General features: G+C 43.3%; 1 protein-coding gene across 1 annotated transcript; it reads left to right on the forward strand.

The window, feature by feature from the left end:
• Window positions 1–1,201: 1,201 nt before the first annotated feature.
• LOC136767859 (uncharacterized) lies at window positions 1,202–5,133 on the forward strand. The gene is made up of 3 exons (XM_066721906.1): window positions 1,202–2,025; window positions 2,899–3,144; window positions 3,475–5,133. Exons 1-3 carry the CDS (start codon window positions 1,753–1,755, stop codon window positions 4,258–4,260), a joined length of 1,305 nt encoding a protein of 434 aa, XP_066578003.1. The 5' UTR covers window positions 1,202–1,752; the 3' UTR covers window positions 4,261–5,133.
• Window positions 5,134–14,180: the final 9,047 nt, after the last annotated feature.

The following is a 14,180-nucleotide window of genomic DNA, read 5'->3' on the forward strand; positions in this document are numbered from 1 at the left end:
TAAATGGGCCTGGTTGTCTTTCCTGGGAATTGTGGCTTCAGCCAGGTATGTGTGGACCTACAAAGTAACAGAAATAGCAGCTACTTTCAGTTTTTAGGCCAATTCAGATCAGTCGATTGGAATAATGTAAAGATAACCCAGCACTGCTCAATCACTTCACCCTATTACACAGATGAATTGATTAACAGTAGTATGTATCTGGTCTTATTCCAGAAGTTCATGCGATAGTTAAACCCCCTCTTATTATGGACAAAGACTAGTACTTGATTGTGTTCATGACTCAGAATAAAGTATTGATGGAGGATATTATGGTACAAGCCTAAATTCAGTTTTTTATGTAATGCCCTAAAATACCAAAGTATTTCACCTTTTGTACTTGACTGAATTAACTGAATGCACATGATGCCTACAAAAGGGTCTTAAACTACGAAGATGAAATAAGCTGAATCATTCAATCTATATATTATGAAAGATGGTCATTTAGTTTATATTTTAGATATATTACACGTTCCTTACACATTTATATCACATCCCTCGTTTCATGTTTGTCTGAAACAGCAGTGATGTGCTTTCATTCTTGTAATGTGATTCTTATTTTGCGCTTTTAGCTCTTAAACACCAGCGATATTTAAATTGTCGATCTCGACTCCTGCCTATGTCAACACACAATCTAAAATGTCAGCTGGAAAAGGCTTTACATTAATCCTTTACTCATAAGGAAAACAATAATACAAATCAAATAAGAATCTTGTACAGGAGCCGCACGGTATTTATATAAAAAACATCTAGAAGTAGTAATCAGTGGTGTATTTATATACGTGACAAACACAACTGTTTGACATAATACGACCCAGTACATGTGCTTGAGGATTGATTGCTTCCACATTGTAACACCGTCGCTGTCTTTCTGCTTTGACAGCAAGTCTATGGTCTTGCCAAGTCCTGCAAAAAATAGTCAGAAATATGAACAAACACAAGTACTACCGTAAATACGTAAACAGTGAGTACATTGTACTCAGAGGTGGTGCTAGAGTCTCTGGGGCCCCATGTACAACCATTGATGGGGGCATCCCAAGACGGGGGGGGTGCTAACGAAGTTTTCACTGGTGGGGGGGGGGTACTGACGGAGTTTTATCCAGTGTTGGGGGGGGCATCTTTGGGGGCCCCCTTCCAGCTCGGGGCCCCATGCAATTGTGTGGTTTGCGTGTTGGGAAAACATGTTACTGGTTGTACTTGCTTTAATTGTAAGGTCATTACTGGGTGTGTGGGGCGTGTGTCCATCACTGGCTCCACTTCGACTAACTGCAGATGCAGAAACGGATACACGTTTCTTAAACCGCACTCTAATGATGGATTTAATATATTCTCACACACACACACAGTCAAAGCCATCATCTGTACAAACACCACATACTGCAGGCACGTAATTGGCCCAGCTAAAATGAAAGGGTATCTTTATAGATACGATATCGCAGGACTGCCGCAAGGGCTGCTGGGATTGTGGAAGAGGAAGAGGCCTGTATTGTTGACCACGCCCCTTTATCATAAGCGGGACGATATCGCACTGTGACGTCACAACGATGCCCACAACATACGCTTAGCTTATGAGCTGCCGGTTACCCTGACACTCAGTCTGTCTAGAGCATCTGACACGTTCACATCGCTCGTCTATCAGCCGCGTACAGATGGGCAGCAACAACTCAAAGACTGCGGTGAGTTTTTCCTCCATGGCGGCGAGTCGCTTTCTCCCTCATGAGGCCAGTGATGGTGTGTGACGTGTGTCTGTCCTCCTTCCCGCAGAGCCGCGGTGCCTCTTCCGCCGCGGAGCTGTTCCGCTGCTCGCTGTGCTCGGGCTTCGTCGCGCCGCCCATGATGCAGTGCCGGGCCGGGCATCTCCTGTGCGCACCCTGCCGCAAGAGCTGGAGATGCCGCTGGAGCTGCCCCACCTGCCGCGGCCTGCTGAAGCCGCCGATGCGCAACACGGCCCTGGAGCAGGTGGCGTCCACGATCGGCCTTTCCTCCGAGGTGAGTCCCCGGTCTGGCGGGTCCTGTATGCAGTGAAGACCCGGCCTGTGTGTGTAGTTTCTATTGACACAGTCTGGACCGTGTGATCTGTGGGAATTAGCGCCATTGAAGCGTCATTCGTGTGCGCCGCCCCTGCGAGGGTTAAAGGCTTCACAGCGGACACGGAGACGAGGTCAGAGTTCAACAAGCTGTCGCTTGATACTATAATGTGATCAATATATTCAAATAAACACCAAGACAGTATGACGTCGCGCAGACGCATCGTATAAAGAGACAGAGCTGAGAGTCAGTTGCACACCTTCCTGGCTGCAGTTAAGCTGCGTGTGATGATCAGTAGATGGTGTCTGGGCACATTAATGCTCAATTCAGATAACTTGAGTGTATGCAGGCGAGTTGTTTAATGCTAAATGAACTGCTATATTGTTGTATGTTTGCGCTCGGTAATTGAGTACTGATGTTTCACAAGACAAACAGCAAGTCTTTCTGTTGTTGCTTTTTTGTGCTAAATCTCGATGTCTCGGGGCCACAATTACCTCTTGAACCCCCTCCTGTGAAACACTAGTTACCTATACATGCTATACATACTGTATACCCTGTACAATGTAGTTTTTCATATGCCATACTTTTTGTTTGTATTTTTACTATTTGTGTGCGTGTGTGCATATAAACATACACATATACCTACACAAGCAGACACTATCAGTATTTATTTATTGATTACTAATATCTGAGTGTGGTGGGGTGGGGTGGGGGGTGCTGTCAGGCACTTGGGTGGGGGAGGCAGTGTTCAATTCCCTTAACTGATGAGCCCTTTTCCTCCTCCGTTCGATATTGGATGTTTTCTCTAAGTGTTTTTTTCCTGTGTCTTATCAGTCCTGTAGTGCTGACATCACCACCGCCATATCCACCCACGGGGAAGAGCTGGCGGCCCTGTTCGTGTGTCCGGTGTGTTTCGAGTACGTGCAGCCGCCCATGCTGCAGTGCCGGGCCGGACACCTGCTCTGCAATGAGTGCCGGCCGAGGGTGAGCAGCTGCCCGTGCTGCCGCAAGCCGCTGGCGCCGAAGTGCAGGAACGTGGCCATGGAGACGCTGGCCGCCATGGTGCCGTTCCCCTCCGAGGTGAGTCCCTCCCGTGACAGGCTGCCCCACTCGAGGGTCAACCACAACACTCCCCCAAAACTAACTGCCCCGCCCCATCACACAGCACTGACTCACACAACACCCCACGGTCCCTCCACAGCACAGTCCAGATCGTTGCGGTACCGAGTGTGTCAGTGCGTTAGCCAGTGTGTTAATGATCCTGGGCTGCTGTAGTGAGGGTGTGCCAGTGTGTTGCTGCCTCTGCTAGTGAGATGTTCATGGTACTGTGCTGCTCTGGTGAAGTGTGTGTTTGTGTTCATGTGCTCCGAGTGTGTACTGATGTGTTGTGTGTGTTTATTGACTTTCCAGCCTGACGCCCTGGGAGACGACTTCATTGCAGCTTTTGGAGGGGCTCAGACCGCAGAGCAGCTCCCGGCTCCCAGCACAGATGATCAGGTGGTCCGGGAGCCGCGGTTCCTCTCCTACCTGCGGCACTCTGGACTTGATGACGGACGCAGCTCTGACCCTCGCGACGTGGTCCTGCTGCTCCTGAGCTGCGTACTGTGGCAGCTGTGCCCCCTGTGCGATGCAGACCGGGAGCAGCTCCACAGGTGGGTATCGCTGGAGAGCCAGCTGGTGGAGCAGGCGCTGCGTCTGGTGGAGGGGTCGCCGGACCGCGACGACATCTACCTGAGGCTGAGGGAGGGGCCGACCCCCCACTCTCACACCAAACCCTTGTATGATGTTGTCACTCCTGCTCTGCGGGAGCTGCGGCGGCTTCTTCCCCTGGACCTCAGTCTGGATGCCCTATCTGAGAGCCAGGACCTACAGCTAAGCGTGGCTAGCGTGGTGGTGCGGAACCTGCTGCGCTACGGCAACCCCTATGGGGGCAGACGGGTGCGTCACCTTGTGGCGCTGCGGCATCTTCGTCACGGCCAGGATGCCCTCCCCTCCACCTCCTCCAGTGTGCCGCGTGTGTCCCAGGCCCCGGCCCCAGCGGAGGGTGTGGACGCCGGGCTGCTCCACGGACTCAGTCCAGAGCTGCGCAGCCCTGAGAGCACAGAGGGGCCAGGGAGCGGCAGGCCAGCGCCCAGACAGCACCCAGTGATGTCGGGGACAGGAGGGCGTCTCTGCCCGTGGCGCTGGAGCCGCTGAGCGCCAGTCTGCCCTCCCTCATGCCTGCCAGGGCCCTGGAGCCGAGCAACACGGAGGCGCCCGCTGCGGCCACAAACCCCTCCAGGTGGCAGAGGGTCCGCAGCGTCTTCGCTCGGCTCCCGGCCGCCGTCTCCCAGCTGTGCTGGGTGAGGGGGGCGAGGGCATGATCCCGCAGGCCTGGAGTCAGGCCTGTCTGCGTTTGCTGCCTTGTGTCCCAGGTGAGTTTTAAGGTCTGAATGAGGGATCGCACCACCTGCGGCCTGATGGGGATGCTGTCAGTGACCCCGGGCTTGTGCCCCGGACATGAGGGCAGCCTGGATTGCCCACCCTGTAGAGCGCCATGAGCCAGAAGAGACCCCAGTCGAGAAGGACCCTCATGACGAGGCTTGCGCACACCAGCAAAGGTGAAACAAGCTGGGGGGTGGGACGGTGGGGCCGGTCAAGGCTGGAGACCCCCTGTCTGCCCCTCCCAAGCAATTCAGAAACTCCCACTGGAGACGTGCCTCAAAATGCAGGTCTGAACTGGCTCTGAAGCAAAACCTGGGCATCCAGAGCGCAGCCCAGCAGAGGCAGAGGGCCGGGGGCCAGTGAGCAAAGTAAGTGTCCACCGCCGATGCCGGTTCCACCGTAACAATGTTTTAATTGAACTGCGCAGAGAGGACAGGACCGCTTTAAAATCTGGGGGTCCCGAGGCGACGATCGGGTGGGTTTCTCCTCAGGTGGCCACCGTCGTTCCCGTGACGAGTAAACATGGACATGAACTGGACTGCTGTTGCCGCCCCCCCCGGTGAGAAGACCCTCACAAGGAGATGCACGCCAGCGGTGGGAACGAGACCCAAAGTGCACAAAGTGTGTAAATAAACGTGTGTAAACTAAAACCACAAAGTTTCCACTGGAGTCCCTTTCTTAAATGCAGAGCTGTTTCTATGCCTAAGTGACCGCTTGGAGCCCCTTACCAAAAAATAATTAATACATCTAATATATTTTCAATGATTTATCATTTATTTTCATTTATTTTTCAGGACACTATTTTAAAGATAACTTTGTAAAAATCCAAATAACTTTACAGATCTTTATTGTAAAGGGTTTAAACAAAGTTTGTTCAATGAACCATAGACAATGAATGAACATGCACCTGTGGAACGGTTGTTAAGACACTAACAGCTTACAGACGGTAGGCAATTAAGGTCACAGTTATAAAAACTTAGGACACTAAAGAGACCTTTCTACTGACTCTGAGAAACACCAGAAGAAAGATGCCCAGGGTCCCTGCTCATGTGTGTGAACGAGCCTTAGACATGCTGCAAGGAGGCATGAGGACTGCAGATGTGGCCAGGGCAATAAACTGCAATGTCCGTACTGTGAGACGCCTAAGACAGCGCTACAGGAGACAGGAAGGACAGCTGATCGTCCTCGCAGTGGCAGACCACATGCAACAACACCTGCACAGGATCGGTACATCCGAATATCACACCTGCGGGACAGGTACAGGACGGCAACAACAACTGCCCGAGTTACACCAGGAACGCACAATCCCTCCATCAGTGCTCAGACTGTCCGCAATAGGCTGAGAGAGGCTGGACTGAGGGCTTGTAGGCCTGTTGTAAGGCAGGTCCTTGTAGACATCACCGGCAACAACGTCTCCTATGGGCACAAACCCACCTTCGCTGGACGATTTCCTGCAAGACAGGAAAGTCAGTGTCTGCCATGGCCAGCGAAGAGCCGCATCTCAATCCCATTGAGCACGTCTGGGACCTGTTGGATCAGAGGGTGAGGGCTAGGGCCGTTCCCCCCAGAAATGTCCGGGAACTTGCAAGTGCCTTGGTGGAAGAAGAATTGGCAAATCTGGTGCAGTCCATGAGGAGGAGATGCACTGCATCTTTAGATTTACTGTTACTTTAGATTTCTTAGTTGTTGAATCTTTTTATGTTCATACAAGCATTTACACGTTAAGTTTGCTGAAAATAAAAGCAGTTGAAAGTGAGAGGACGTTTCTTTTTTTGCTGAGTGTATATCATCTGCATGCATGTTCAGTTTAAATTCATGATTTCCAAAAGTGATTCCAGGAACACTCATATTAGTCCAGTGGCTCCAGAGTGAGAGTAAAGGGGCGGGGGATGGGCACATAAACCAAAAATTGGTTAATTGCCATTTTAGATCAGTTGATTGGAATAATGCAATTAAGGTAAAGATAACCCAGCACTGTTCAGTCACTTTACCCTATTACACAGATTAATTTTGTTTTTAATTCTGCTAGTCCCTTTAGTACCTCCTCCTCATTTATCATTTATCTCTCTTTGAGGTTTGACTGGACTGATTGTCAACCTGTGGCATGTCATCTGTTTTTTCTTTTGTAAAAACCTCTGTGAAATACTCATTTAGAACATCATCTTGTTTCTTTTCCAAGATGCTTCCATTTTACCCTTTATCTGTTTCACTTCCTCCTTTATTGACCTCTTGCTGTTGTAATATTGAAAAAGCTCTTTGCATTAGTTTGAGCTCCAAGAGCTGTTTCTTTCTATTTCCCTCTTTGCTTTCCTGATCCCTTTCTTAAGGTCTCTTTGCAGATCAACATATTCTTTGTATTTTGTTTCGTCTCCATCCCTTTTGTATGCGCTATACAACATTTTCTTTCTCTTGATATTTTTTTGCATACTTCTATTAACCATTTTGGCCAATGTTTTTTGGTCCTCAATTTGCTATGTTTTCATACAAATTTCTCCTGAGCCTCAAGTAGTATATTCTTAAAATATAATTATCCATTTTCAACTGACTCTGTATCCAGTGTGCTCCAGTCTACCTCTTCTAAGTGCCGTCTCATACCTTCAAGGTTTGCTTTTCTAAAATTGTAGACCATTGTTTTAGACTTGGACCTTGTTTTTTTAAAGAATGCCTCAAAGCTAACCATATTGTGATCACAGTTTGCCATTGGTTCTCTAACTACTGTCCCTCTGACTATCTTGGTCATTTGAAAATATCAAATCAATGCCTGTGCTCTTTCTGATTGGTTCCCTGACGAATTGAATTAGAAAGCAGTCATTTACCATCTCAGCCATGAATATTGCATCCCATCATGCTTCACATTACATTATATCATATAGGCCTACTCATTAAGTCAATTGCAACGCATTTTAACAAAAGGAGTTAGTACTGAGAATTTGCACAGGATAGGGCTGTGCGATATGACGATATATATCGTATGACGATAGAAAAACGTCTATCGTTTAATTTTATGCTCTATCGTTTATATCGTAGTGTCGCAAATCCCACTCTTTACGGTAATTTTTTTCGTCATTAGGACGCTTTGCGTTCTGCCGGGTTCTTCCACACGTGTCAGATGCGGCAAGAGATGGGCATCAGAAACACAGACAGACATGAGGAGAGTGAAATGACAGAATAACCAAAATAGACAAAATAAACTTTAATGCGCAAGCGCACACGTTCCGCCCCGATCTGCAGGCACCCCCGACAATACGTGATCGCAACCCCCACCCCTGCTAGTTTAGACGGATATAATTTGTATACAAATTAAAGAATAATAGTTTCATTAGATGGTAGATTATTATTATTATTACTACTACTACTACTACTACTACTACTAATAATAATAATAATAATAATAATAATAATAATAATAATAATAATAATAGCTATTTTGCATTAACACGTGCTGTACCGAAAAGTGGAATCGAGACGCGACAGTCAGAGGAGAAATGTCTCTGTCCAGAAGATGTTAATGCGCCACTATAAACCCGGCTGTGGGAAATCTACCTGAATCTATACCTTTTACAGCGCATGTCTTGCGGATTACTATTACTTGTGTTATTGTTGTTATGTGACAGTAAATCATGTGTATATGTATGTATGTATGTATGTATGTATGTATGTATGTGTGTCTATATATATATATATATGTGTGTGTGTGTGTGTGTGTGTGTGTGTGTGTGTGTGTGTATATATGTATCCCATAACATAACACACGTAATAGTAATCACACACCACTTGCGCTGTAATATGTTGAATTCTGCATATATTTACTAAGGCAGCCTGCATATAGTATTTGTTATTTTTGTATATTTAATGATTAACGAAATACTTGTAGTTTGAATGTCTTTGGTCTTATTTTGTAGCTTGATTAGATAAAACGAAGAAATATCGAGATATATATCGTGTATTGCCCAAACTTCGAAAAATATCGAGATATTACTTTTAAGTCATATCGCCCAGCCCTACCACGGGATCATCTCCAGTTAGTGCCCTGCTTTCAATTCGTTGCAATCGACCCTAAATTATTCATTACATTATTTAGTATATTAAGTGTTTATCAAAGCAATGAATAATTAAACTGGTTGGGCACCACCAGCTTCACTTTGGACGGGCATTGTCCCCTGGTGCCACCTCCCCGTGGCCCTGGCAACACAATAAAAAACTCAAAATCCCTTCATTTAGATGCAGCAACATGTAGGAAGCCAACCGACTTAGTAGTGCTGCTATGCCAGCAACGTCCTTTCCAAATAGAACAGCAGCAGAAGGACAAGATACAGAAAAGTCAGGGCAGCGTCTGCATGTAAAGCGGAGGGCAATGGGGAGCCAGGGCAGGGAGGGAGACACAACATCAATAGCATGCTAATAGGGAGCAGTTTACACTTTAAACCTTATCAAATTGATACAAGTTAGTTTTTTTCTAAAAATATAACATAAGAAAATAAGCCAATAACCATAGAAACTGATGGGTAAATATAGTTAATTATGATTTTTGGACATTATTATTAATTATTGGTGTTGCACCCTTTTTTGTGAGATTTGTATTAGATGTGCTGATCAAACAAACAAACACAAAAACGCTGATACGATAAAGGTATGCGCGGGTAGCTGATTGAATATCATAGAAGGCAGGAGCTGATTGAATATTCTGATTGAAATAACTGAAAGACAATAGCTGTATACAATCCAAAGAAACTAATAATGAAAGTAGTCCCCAGAAAGGAGTAAATACAAACTGATGATTGCTTTATAGACACTGAGTTAACAACATGAAACCATTAACAATATAAAGAACATAATAAAAGTACATAACAAAAGTGCCTCAGTTGAATAGTTGTTCAAGCACAGATCCTGGTTCCTTCCCCCATCAAATCATTTTGACATTTTAATATCCTGTCTAATCATTTGTTTGCTACCAACATGTACAACAATGCACGTACATTTGTTTTTCATCTGCTTTTTTTATTTTCAAAGTGTAAGCCTTCACTCTTCACATATTCTCATCCTGTTGCCCCTATATAATTATTCAGCATCCTGCCCGACTGATTACAGGAAACACTTCAGGTTTAGTTCTTATTAATCACGTGTTTTCTAAAAATACGCAGGTTCACTTTTGCATTGTTAATGGTCAGTAGTAGTAGTAGTATGTCATTTTGGGGGAAAATACAACTTTAACATACATGAATACAAAAAGGGAACAGCTTTTATAATTATTACTATATATTTATTGTAGCAAATACTATTATAATTATTATGTTATTTTTATTTTTTATTTTTTAGGATTATTAAGTTATCTTGATATCAAGTTAACTTAAGAAACTGAAAACTAAATAATACTCCTCCCAAAACGAATGAGATAAAACCTCTTCACTGACCCGTGTGTAATGTCAAACAAATAAATTGAAAAACAAATGGACACATAGAAGAAAAAGGTGAATAACAAATTGAAAAATTGAAAAAAAATGATTGAAAAAATTTAACAAATCGAAAAACAAATTGAAATACATGAATAAATTAAAAACAAATGGACAAATCGAAAAAAATGAACCAATTGAAAAACTAATTAGCAAATCAAAAACAAATTAACAAATCGAGAAACTAATACATTGAAAAACAAAAAACAAATGGACACATTGAAAATCAAATTGAATTACAAATTGACAAATTAAAGAAACACATGAATACATTAAAACAATTAACAAATCGAAATACAAATTGAAAAAGATGAATAAATTAGAAAAAAAATGAAAAAATAACTAATTGATAAACGAATTAGAAGATCGAAAAATCTATTAACAAATCGAAAAACAAACATGAAAAAACATGAATAAGTTAAAAACAAATCGAAAATCAAATGAACAAGTCGAAATGCAAATTAATTAACACATTGTATAACAAATTAACAAATTGAAAAACAAATCGACATACTGGAAAACTAACTGAGAAATCGAGAAACAATTTGACTAATGACAACACATTATCTCTAAACCGGACCTCTTTCTCACAGCGCTGTATAATCCATATGGGAGGCATGGGGTGGCAGCTGCCTCCCTTGAAATGAGCTCTGCCACCCCACTTGCTACCCCAGCTAAGTTTCAAGAAAAATAAAAACCTTGTAAATGTACTCATTGCTATTGATTCAAATATTAGTAGAATTATATTTAAATGATTTTGGGTTATAAATCCATGGCATTCCCTAATCTTCATGAAGAGCACTATGATCAAATGCCTCACAGCTTTCAACACAACTTTCTGTTGGAGGGTTTAAATAAAACACATTTGTATTGGTTTATTAGCCCTTTGTCTTTTCTTTTTTATTCACAGCAGCGGCCAGTAGTGTGTGTCAAAAGTGTGTGTCAGTGTGTGAGTGAGAAGCCCTGCAGACTCGGGAGCTTACGGTGGAGGATTGTATGGATATTTGAAATAAATGCTCTATTAGTCACTGTGTAATTAATGATTTTGTCATCGTACGAAATCGAACGAAATTAGAATGGGCGTCAGGAAAGGGTTAATTGTACGTGTATTGAACTGTGTTCACTGGCCAGACAGTTCACTTGCCTGATATTCATGCTAAGTGACACCATTTGAACGTCTTTCATCAACCAGTTGGTTCACATTAAGAAACTGCTGTAACCGCTCATTTAATCAAAGAAGGCTATTCGGCACGATGCAAAAACAACATCATTAACTTGCCATGAAGTGGCAATAAGGATGTATAGCTCTCTGCCTCTGCTTTCTTACTCACTGCTAATGTGCAGTTTCCAGATGTTTTTGAAATAAGCAGTTCAAGTCCAGTGAATAACCTGAAATGATACAAAGGTAAGCGGTAAACTGCCAGAGGTTAAAAAAAGGATTAGTTTACCAAAAACTGAAAAATAACGTTTATTTCAGAGTTATATGGTGTGTTACTACACCCTCTTAAGCATTATTTGTCAGTGTTACGCACAGCTCCTGTGCCTGTAAGTAACACTGTATTCCTACAATGCGCACATCGTTTGAAAGCTTATTCTCTTGACTATCAGCTCGTTTCATCTCAAACACATCCGAGTTACAGTTTCTGTCATTCAGAGCCGGGGGGTAAACGGGGCTCATTCAGACGTCACAGAGCACTCAGTTTCGATTGGATTTCTTTGTAAATATGCTTGTTTTGTTCAGAACATCCTAAAGATGAATATGTATTATTTGATGTTCTATCAAACACAGAGAAGTTCAGATCCAATGATGTAACATCGCTGTGTATTAGTTCACTGTAAACAGAGGCTATAAAAACAAAAAATCACATCAGAGAATGTTTCACATCGTTAGAAAGATGAGAGTCTCAGCTTTCATGGGATACCGACCACTTGGCAAACAAAACAGTGAAAAGTATGGAGCATTATAAAATTAATTCGTCAATTCGTAAATTAATTCGTCCATTCATTAATTCATTGCGCTGTTTGCCTTTTGATCTTTCAATTTCATTTAGCAAACGATCTTCTTTTTAACACTTGTCAATCACCCGAGGGGGCGGGTTTTGTCCTTCTGGAGGCACCAATCGCACGCAGGGGGCGGGTCGGCGCGATGACGCTGTGATTGTGACGCAGGGCTGCGGGGCTGCTGGGAGGGACGACTGGAGTCCGTTTTGAGGCACAGTGTGTTCATTCTCTGATTTTCATTGAACAGTTTTTCTATTAGCATCAAAGATTCTTAATTTTACTACAACGGACATTAGGATCGTTGCAGGTTGTCAATCGTAGCACAGAACACAATATATCGTATTCATTTGTTAAGATTTGTTTTCATAGACATGGACATTTTTATGTGCAACTTGATTTCTTTCTAGGGCTACCAGAGCCAATCAGATGTGTTTGTGGGTTTGGAGTTTGGATCCCAGTTTGGAATGTTCAATTTTTTTTCCCAAACTAAAAATATGTCACAAAATGTATGAAGTATGACAGACAACACCACAATTTAATAATTGTGGGATTGAGTCAAACAGCTTGCCACTGTTGTTATCTGTCCGACATGTTTGTTTACCAGTTTTTCATTGCTTTATTGTTCTCAAATGATCTGATTTTACAGCAGGCTGACATTTGAACCTTTTCAGTTAATGTGCAAATGAATGATTTATTTTCAATAAAGTTTGTGTCTTGGATAAATACAATTTCATGATTTCAATCTCAAATAAGAGAGCTGTGAGCGAGGCTATATGTAGAACATAAGAACATAAGAAAGTTTACAAACGAGAGGAGGCCATTCGACCCATCGTGCTCGTTTGGTGTCCATTAATATCTAAGTGATCCAAGGATCCTATCCAGACTATTTTTAAACGTTCCCAAACTTTCAGCTTCTACCACATCGCTGGGTAGTTTGTTCCAGATTGTGACGACTCTCTGTGTGAAGAAGTGTCTCCTGTTTTCCGTTTTTTAATGCCTTGAAGCCCAGTTTCCATTTGTGTCCCCGGGTGCGTGTGTCCCTGCTGATCTGGAAAAGCTCCTCTGGTTTGATGTGGTCGATGCCTTTCATGATTTTGAAGACTTGGATCAAGTCCCCACGTAGTCTCCTCTGTTCCAGGGTGAAAAGGTTCAGTTCCTCAGTCTCTCAGTAGGACATTCCCTTCAGACCTGGAATAAGTCTGGTTGCTCTCCTCTGAACTGCCTCTAGAGCAGCGATATCTTTATTGAAGTGTGGAGCCCAGAACTGCACACAGTATCCAGATTAGCTCTAACTAGTGCATTGTACAGTCTGAACATCACTGCCCTTGTTCTCAATTCTACACTTTTGACAATATACCCTAGCATTCTGTTTGTCTTTTTTATTGCTTCCCCACATTGCTTGGATGGAGAAAGTGAGGAGTTCACATAGACTCCTAGGTCTTTCTCATGCGTTACTTCATCTAGTTCTATTCCTCCCATAGTGTAATTATAGTGGACATTTTTGTGACCTGCATGTCTTACCTTGCACTTGTCCACATTGAATTTCATCTGCCAGGTGTCGGCCCACAACTGAATATTATCTAAGTCCCTCTGAATAGCCTGTGCTGCTGAGATTGTATCTGCTGAGCCACCTATTTTAGTATCATCTGCAAATTTGACAACTTTGCTAACTATCCCAGAGTCCAGATCATTAATATAGATTAGTAAAAGCAAAGGCCCTAGTACTGATCCCTGTGGAACTCCACTAACAACCTCACTCCAGTTAGAAGCAACTCCTCTAATCGACACCCTCTGTTTCCTAGACATCAACCAGTTCATAATCCATCTACTTACATTACCCTGAATGCCTACAGCTTCCAATTTGAGGATCAGTCTTTGGTCTGGAACCTTATCAAAAGCTTTTTGGAAATCTAAGTATATCATATCATATGCTTTCACATGATCTACAGCTGCAGTTGCATGTTCAGAAAAGTCTAATAAATTAGTAAGACATGATCTGCCTCGTCTAAACCCATGTTGACTATCTCCAAGAATATGGTTTTCATTAAGATGCTCCTCTATTTTCTGTCATCATTTTTTCCAACATTTTACAGGTGATGCAGGTGAGACTGATTGGTCTGTAATTTCCTGGCTCAGTTTTGTCCCCTTTCTTGTGGATTGGTATGACATTTGCTGTCTTCCAGTCAGTGGGCACATCCCCTGTTCTAAGTGTCATTTGGAATAATCGAGTTAGCGGCCTAT

This window comes from Amia ocellicauda, chromosome 14 (genome assembly GCF_036373705.1).
Source record: "Amia ocellicauda isolate fAmiCal2 chromosome 14, fAmiCal2.hap1, whole genome shotgun sequence".
Classification (NCBI taxonomy): Eukaryota; Metazoa; Chordata; class Actinopteri; order Amiiformes; family Amiidae; genus Amia; species Amia ocellicauda.

Excerpts from the sequence above, each read along its gene's own strand:
- LOC136767859 (XM_066721906.1), top strand. The coding sequence starts at position 1,753 with ATGAGGCCAGTGATGGTGTGTGACGTGTGTCTGTCCTCCTTCCCGCAG. Across the intron at positions 2,026-2,898 it reads CGATCGGCCTTTCCTCCGAG|TCCTGTAGTGCTGACATCAC; the intron begins GTGAGTCCCCGG and ends GTGTCTTATCAG. Across the intron at positions 3,145-3,474 it reads TGGTGCCGTTCCCCTCCGAG|CCTGACGCCCTGGGAGACGA; the intron begins GTGAGTCCCTCC and ends TTGACTTTCCAG.